The sequence below is a fragment of the Mus pahari genome, chromosome 15 (assembly GCF_900095145.1).
Source record: "Mus pahari chromosome 15, PAHARI_EIJ_v1.1, whole genome shotgun sequence".
Classification (NCBI taxonomy): domain Eukaryota; kingdom Metazoa; phylum Chordata; class Mammalia; order Rodentia; family Muridae; genus Mus; species Mus pahari.
In genome coordinates, this window is record NC_034604.1 from 38,979,720 (window position 1) to 38,988,003 (window position 8,284).

The 8,284-nt window shown below is 36.1% G+C and overlaps 1 protein-coding gene across 1 annotated transcript; it reads left to right on the plus strand.

Annotated features, from left to right (window-relative positions):
• Nucleotides 1–6,831, plus strand: Marcol (MARCO like). The gene is made up of 4 exons (XM_029546812.1): nucleotides 1–22; nucleotides 3,207–3,928; nucleotides 5,431–5,551; nucleotides 6,827–6,831. Exons 1-4 carry the CDS (start codon nucleotides 1–3, stop codon nucleotides 6,829–6,831), a joined length of 870 nt encoding a protein of 289 aa, XP_029402672.1.
• The last annotated feature ends 1,453 nt before the right edge of the window (nucleotides 6,832–8,284 follow it).

Sequence of the window (8,284 nt, forward strand, 5' to 3'; positions counted from 1 at the left end):
ATGTTCCTGGTGGTGTTCTCAGGTAAGAAAGCTGCAGCTGACAACTTTTGTTCCAGACAGAATTTCTTTCTAGACAGAATTTGTGAATGATGAGGTGTTGCTGTATCAGAATCAAAAGTAATTTCAGAAACATAGATATATATGTTTAAAATGGTCACTGGATATAACAAGAGTGGAAGACTTGTGGTTGGAGTCAGCAAGAACAAAGGGTTGAGAAAGGCTTAGAATACTCTCAGTCTAAAAATATTGTAAGAGAGCATAAATGTTTACATTCATGTCCTATAAAACAATGGTGCTATGTTATGATCAAATGGTATATGAGCAAATTTTAAAAATGTATTTTAATAATGAATTTTGATATTTCTATAACATGCTTAAGGTGTTTGCGTCTTATAAAATAGAAATAACTATACTTTCCTTTTACTTAAGAGATTATATAGATGGTTACATCAGTTGCCCTTATTTGATCTCTTTGTAGGTGACTGATACTAAGGTATTTTGTATTCCATATTTTAACATAGTTGTTTTAAAATATAAGTTCTAGCACAGATATATTAATTTCTTAAACTATGAGTAAATTTTAGAATCTTAATACATATATCTTAATATATATATATATATATATATATATATATATATATATATATTAAGATAATGATCATAATGTAATAAATGAGTAATAGTTTTGATGTTTAACATGTTTGTGCCTCAGAATTCAATCTCCAGAACTGGGAAATGATATAACTTACCTGCAAATTACCAAGTTTTGATGACCTTTCTTATATCCTAGAATAAAGTAATAACAAAAATGTCTACGATTCAATGCTTGCTGTACCTGTAGAAAAAGAAGTGAAGGTTGTCTTCATACTGCAGATACTGCAGAAGTATTTTTATCTTACTGAAGACAAGAGCAATCACATGCAGTCCATTCAAAACACAGGTCTTTTGATAGTACTGAAATTGATTAGGGCCATAGTTGTGTAGAGGTTGCAGTTAATCTAAGTTTAAAAATCAGAATTGAACTGAGGGACAGAGTGAAAAGGGAAACAAGAAAAACGTATGTGCTTTGGGGGCTAGGACAGTTAAAATTCATCCCTGAACCCCTGATTAGGACGGAAGATCCTGCCATGAACTTAGGTAACAGAATGTACTAAATATACTGATGACAGAAGAAAGTGTGTGTCAAGACTGTAGGTAGCAATTGTATGAGCTTGGGAGGCAACAAAGAGAGAGGTGAGAAGATAGAGGGGCCAAGTATATACTGGGATTTGTAAATTGAGAAAAGAAATTTTAAACCAAAATAAATGAGATGAGAATTACTTTATAAATATTTTGCTTAAATTTGTGGCCCTAACATAATATGATGCTTATTTTGTTTTGAGATGGTTTTCCTCCTGCTATCCCAAGGTAGGCTTAAATGCAGTCTTCCTCACTAAGCCACCCACTGCTCAGTTGAAAGATATATGCCACTATGGCCAACATGATTTGATATGTTAATAATCATATTTACAATAAAAAGTCCACTTCTGGCTTTTAGCCTATAAATTTAATTTCACAAGCTACTGATAAAATGCAAAATTTTATGTCCACTTAGCTAACAAAAAAATATATGAAGGTGATAAGGGAGTAGAAAAGAGGAATGGAGACGGAATGTGATCAAGATATGTTATATGAAATTCTCTAATATTTAATTTAAAATTATAAATACGATACTTTAGCATAAATCTAAAAGGGCTGGGTGGTGGTGGTGCATGCCTTTAATCCCAGCACTTGGGAGGCAGAGACAGGCAAATTTCTGAGTTCGAGGCCAGTCTGGTCTACAAAGTGAGTTCCAAGACTCTGTGGAGAAACCCTGTTTCAAACACACACACACACACACACACACACACACACACACACAAATCTAAGAAAGGAAATAAAGGACCTGTACTGGTTAATTTTGTGTCAACTTGACACAGCTGGAGTTATCACAGAGAAAGGAGCTTCATTTGGGGAAATGCCTCCAGGAGATCCAGTTGCAAGGCATTTTCTCAATTAGTGATTAAGGCGGGGGAAATCCCCTTGTGGATGGTGCCATCTCTGGGCTGGTAGTTTTGGGTTCTATAAGAGAGCAGGCTGAGCAAGCCAGGGGAGGCAAGCCAGTAAAGAACACCCCTCCATGGCCTCTGAATCAGCTCCTGCTCCCTGACCTGCTTGAGTTCCATTCCTGACTTCTTTCAGTGATGAACAGCAATGTGGAAATGTAAGCCGAATAAACCCTTTCCTCCCCAACTTGCTTCTTGGTCATGATATTTGTGCAGGAATAGAAACCCTGACTAAGACAGGACCTCTCCAGTAAACATTTTAAAATACTGAACAAATATAGAGGGTTCTAGGAGATAGTAATAGCATCCATGTTCATAAATTGACAGAATTAATATTATGAAAATGTATACACTGTGCAAGTTAATTTAATGCAATTACATTAATACTACAAGGGCATCCTTCACAGAAAAAGAACACAAATACTGAAATTTATACGAAAAATTTATGTTCCAAATAGCCAAAATATTGATAGGGAAAAAGAGCATGATTGGAGAAATCAAAATTGTTGGCCTAAAACTGCATGACAAAGCCACTGTAAAAAGAAAAACAAAAAAAAAAAAAAACAAAAACAAAACAAAACAAAAAAACACAGATGGTACTACTGGACCATATATATTAATGAAATAAAATTTGAAATAGAGGGTACCTACCAAGAAATATGTGTAGTATATATCACTTCCTACAATTTGACCAGAACATACCACCATCAGCATGACTGATATTGGGCATTTTGCGTAGAACCAAGTAATGATTCCCTTGCAGATTTGGAGAGACTTCGTTCTTACAGCATTGATATCATCCTTAAGATAATATAACAAAAATTTAAGTGAGCACTGACTAGAGACAAATTTCTCTAAAAAGAAGGGAAAATAAGGAGAGAAATAATTCATGATTTGCAAATGAGAAGCTTGCTAGATGCTATACTTTTGAAAAATTATGACTCATTAAAGAAAAGTGGAAACAAGATAGTCAACATGAGAGAAAAGATGGGAAAATCCCACTTTAGAGTTAATTTTAAATCAAGAAGTTATGTGATAAAAACTCACTCTTGTGGCAAATGATTTGTTTTGAATTATTAAAATAATTCTACTTTTTTTCTTTTTCTTATTGTATCATTTCAGTGGCTTCTGCCCAGATCTCAAACCCAAGTATTTTCAAGCTACAGGAGAACCAAAAGCCTGCACTTACTGCAGAGACAAAAAATGAAGCTAATCCTGGAGGAGAAAAAGAATCTAACAAACAGGGAGGTAGTCTCACACAAGGAAAACCAGGGATGTTAATTCTGCAAAGACAACCAGGATATTCCAATCAGGCAGGGAAACCAGTAAACAGCCATCAGCAAGGGAAGTCAGAAATGTTGAACCAGCCTGGGATGCCCAGTGCTTTGATTTTGCAAAGGAACCTAGGGGGATCTAATCAAAAAGGGAAGCAAGAAGAATCAGAATTGTCTAGTCAACAAGGGAAGCCAGGGTCTCCTAGCCAAAAAGGGAAGCCATCATTGCCTAAAGACAAGCCAGACTCTGTTAGCCAAAAGGGGAAACCAACATCACTTAGCAATAAAGGCAAGCCTGGGTCTTCTGACCAAGGGAATTTAGAATCCTCTAGCCAGCAAGGGAAACCAGGACCCTCTAGCCAACAAGGAAAACCAGGATCCTCTAGCCAACAAGGGAAACCAGGATCCCCTGGCCAACAAGGGAAACCAGGATCCTCTGGCCAACAAGGGAAACCAGGATCCTCTAGCCAGCAAGGGAAACCAGGATCCTCTAGTCAACAAGGGAAACCAGAACATTCTAACCAACAAAGGAAACCAAGGTCTTTGTATAAACAAGAAGAAAGAAAAAATGTAGATAGCCTTTCAAAGGATAATACAATGGGTATACAGGTTAGTATTGATGTCTGTTTTATTCTTTAAACTTATCTACCTCAGTCATTGTTTTCCAAGCCTGATGATAGTTAACTGTCTACAATAAACTCATGATGCTTTGCAATGTAACTGACTAAAGCAAAATGAAATCAATGTTAATTTCACAGTTATGATTGCTGAGGGACTTTCTCTATTAGACCATTTCTCTCTAATTACTTTCCATCATCTTCCATTCAAACCCTTGTGCCTGAATGGAATAAACTCAGAATCTCATCAACTGAATCCATCCATTTCAGGATTAACTTTCATACCCATTTCAATTCCAACTGTAACCTCTGAAATAATTTACATGATAATTCCAAATGAAATCATAATCAAAATTATTTAGTCATTACAGTCAACTAGAAGATGCAACTCCAACTCCTGGAATATGATTTTTCTCATCCAATGTCATTTCAAAATGGACATATTCACATGCCAACCAAACTACATACAGTCCTTTGAGAGCTCACCAATATTTTCCAGAACATCATTTCCTGCATCCTACAAGTTATGTTGTTTCTTTATAACTGATCATCTATAGTTTCAACTCAATCACCAATATGTAACTAAGAAAAACCAATACCATTTCTTTTTAACCTATGTTCTTATAGTCTAGGGTTAGTGAGACATAATAATTGGCTCTCCTGATTTGGTCTTTGAATAGAAAAACAACATGATTGATGCTTGTGAGTCATATCCCTGTGCACAGCATGTCTCCTGCATCCTCTTCTGGCGACTGCTATGATTTTCCCTCTCTTGCCCTCTCTTGTCAGGGATTTCCTGGTTTTATCTATCAATGACTTGGAATTTTTTACTTACCATGACTGCCATTTTTTACTGAGACCTTAGTTTGCTAGAATATGTCTTTTATCTCATTTTAAAGAAAAGTTAATTTTTTTATTATAAATGACTTATCTTCAATATCCTTTCAGAGGAATTTGTTCTTCTTAGTATGGATTAGTTGGTGTAAAGTATTATTCTTCCAGGAAGATAGACATCATCTATCTTAATACCATCACCAAGTCTCTGAAGTCTTTGGGATAGCATACAACTTTGACAAGTTTATAATGATTCTAAAAATAGGAGAAATAATTACATCTATTTTATAGGGATATATATATATATATATATATATATATATATATATATATATATCACTGATTAGATAGTTGATGCATTCCTGTTTAAGGATTGAATCTGAAAGCACTATGCTTCCATACCTAGAGTTATAAAATAGGTCAAAGCATATTGTTCTTTCAAAACATTCACATAGCCCAATATATCTGTAGATTTATTGTAGTGTATATGTTAAGGGAATAATATGATTGAAAAATAATAATGCTTCTCCATACTAAAGGAGCAATTAATGTTTTTCTTACTGTTGTTTGAATCAAATTAGTCACTCCATTCTTACCTAATGACCTCCCTTGTCTTTTCAGGCTGGAAGCATGAACAGCAAGGGCCTAACTGGAAATAAAAAGTATGACCCCATTCACAAACCAGTTGGTCATTCTGATGGAAAACAGGTGGAAACCCCTTTGTCTTTAAGGAAGCAAAGAGGTGAGACTCTTTTGTTTTCCTTTTCAGTCTTAGAAGAGAAAATAATATTTTCTATGTTTACATAGTTTTCTCTAAGTCTTGGCTACTATTCATCTATTTAAATATTTAAAAGATAGCTAATTTTTAAAAAGCTTATGTGTATGCATGTGGGTATCAAAGGAAGCCAGAAGTGGTTGTCATATCCCCTAGACCTGGAGTTAACAAGGGGTTATGAGCTACACAGTGTTAGTCCTAGGAATCAAATTCTGGCCATTTAAAAGAGCAGCAAACTCTCTTTACCACTGGGGCACATCTTTAGCCCCAAGATACATAATAGTTGAACTATATATTCAATTAAGTCTTGGGGAATGGTGTTTATTAATCTAATTATCATATGATAAAGCCACTTCAAGTTATGGGTTTACCAAATATTTCTTAATATCTACAATGTACCAGACAGTGATTTAACATTTGAAAGTAAAACAATTAATAAAGACTCAGAAATTCTTGTAAATAAAACTATCAAAGAACAAACACTAGGAAATTCCCTGAATTAGATGCTGCTGCTTAAAAATAAGTCTAATAATAATGATACAAAATGTTAAATTTGGTGAGCCATATGAACCATCTATAGATGCTATATGCTATTTACAAGAAATAAAATGATATATGCTGCTTAAGAATTGTAACATGTGAGACAGGCATATGACGTAAAAGTGCTTGCCTCCAAGGTTGAGAGTTCCAGTCCCATCCCATGGACCCACATGGTAGAAGAGAAGCTCCTGCATGTGTGTCTACTCTGACCTTTGAATATGCGTGATGGGACACATCTGCATCACCACCCCGTGATGGCACACATCTGCATCACCACCCCTCTCTATACACATACATAGAATCGAAATAAATAGGATTTGATAAAAAGGTTTAAAATGTAGCAACTGGTAAAGAAAGAGTCATAAAGTAACTTTTTAGAATTCTTGAATGCTCAGTAAGGTAACAATATTTCTGTTTTCAAGAGTTGTAGAATTTAGTAGTTACTTAGCTGTCAACATTCACCCCTTGTAGGCATTTGTAATTACAGACAATCTTAGACACCAATTCTCTTATATGATTGATTAAATACACCAGGTCCAGAGAGGAGAAGAGATAGAAGCAAAGTGCATAGATCCAGAGCAGTCAATGAGAACCAAAGGACACAGCAACTAAGCCTACTTTTCCTGAGTGATTTCCTGAGTGATCAAATAATCACACTTCTCTGGTGCCACAGTGACTTGATTTCTCTCATTGTATTTTCAGGATGAGTACAGGGAAGCTGACTCTCAACCATGAGGGGAGATGCTAGATGATCATACAAACCAAATTATCTGTAACCTCAAAATCTACGTACAATTTTGATTTCTCAGTGACTTTTCTGGAAAGTTGAAGTGTGAAGAAAGCATGTCGCTCTGTGGATAATGGAGTCTACATTATCTGTGAGCTTGTTCCATTCACTTCAAATAAAATTTGTTCAAAAATAGCTTCTGGGGGTCTCAATTTTTGTGTGTATATGCTTTCCCAAACATTATTAGTGACTTTGATATCTCCCTTTCCCAAAGTTCAAAACATTGTGAACATGAGTCTCTCCTTCATTACCTAAGCCAACACATGAGAATTTCAGGGTTGCCTCCAAAATATAAAGTTTTTTTTTTTTAACTTTAGGAATCTTGACTTTAGGAATTTCTGGTAGATTTAATGAAGCATCAGTGAAATGACACTCCAGGGTGTTGCATGGGATTTTATTTTTATTATTATTTTCTTTATTTACGTTTCAAATGCTATCCAGAAAGTTCCCTATACCCCCCCTCCCCTGCTCCCCTACCCACCCACTCTGACTACTTGGACCAGGCCTTCCCTTGTGCTGGGTCATATAAAGTTTGCAAGACCAAGGGGTCTCTCTTCCCAGTGATGGCCGATTAGGCCATCTTCTGCTACATAAGCAGCTAGAGACACAAGCTCAGGGGGTACTGGTTAGTTCATATTGTCGTTGCACCTACAGGGTTGCAGCCCCCTACAACTCCTTGGGTACTTTCTCTAGCTCCTCCATTGGGGACCCTGTGTTCCAACCAATAGCTGGCTGTGAGCATCCACTTCAGTGTTTGCCTGGCACTGGCATAGCCTCACAATAGGCCGCAATATCAGGGTCCCTTCAGCAGAATCTTGCTGGCATGAGCATTAGTATCTAGGTTTGGTGGCTGATGATGGAATGGATTCCCGGATGGAGTAGTCTCTGGATAGTCCATCCTTTCATCTTAGCTCTAAATTTTGTCTCTGTACCTATATCCTTCCATGAGTATTTGTTCCTTATTCTAAGGAGGAATGAAGTATCCACATGATGGTCATCCTTCTTGGTTTTCTTGTGTTTTGCATAATGTATCTTGGGTATTCTAAGTTTCTGGGCTAATATCCACTTATCAGTAAGAGAATGTGATAAGCAAGTGCATATTAATAAACTGAGTGGCATACATGAAGTAGACAAAGTAATAAAAATGCAGCATTGACAAGGAAGAAATATGAACGAACTTGAATATATATATTTTCTTAGTCAAGGTTTCTATTCCTGGACAAAATATCATGACCAAGAAGCAAGTTGGGGAGAAAAGGGTTTATTCAGCTTACATTTCCACATTGCTGTTCATCACTGAAAGAAGTCAGGACTAGAACTCAAGCAGGTCAGAAAGCAGGAGCTGATGCAAAGGCCATGGAGGGATATTCTTT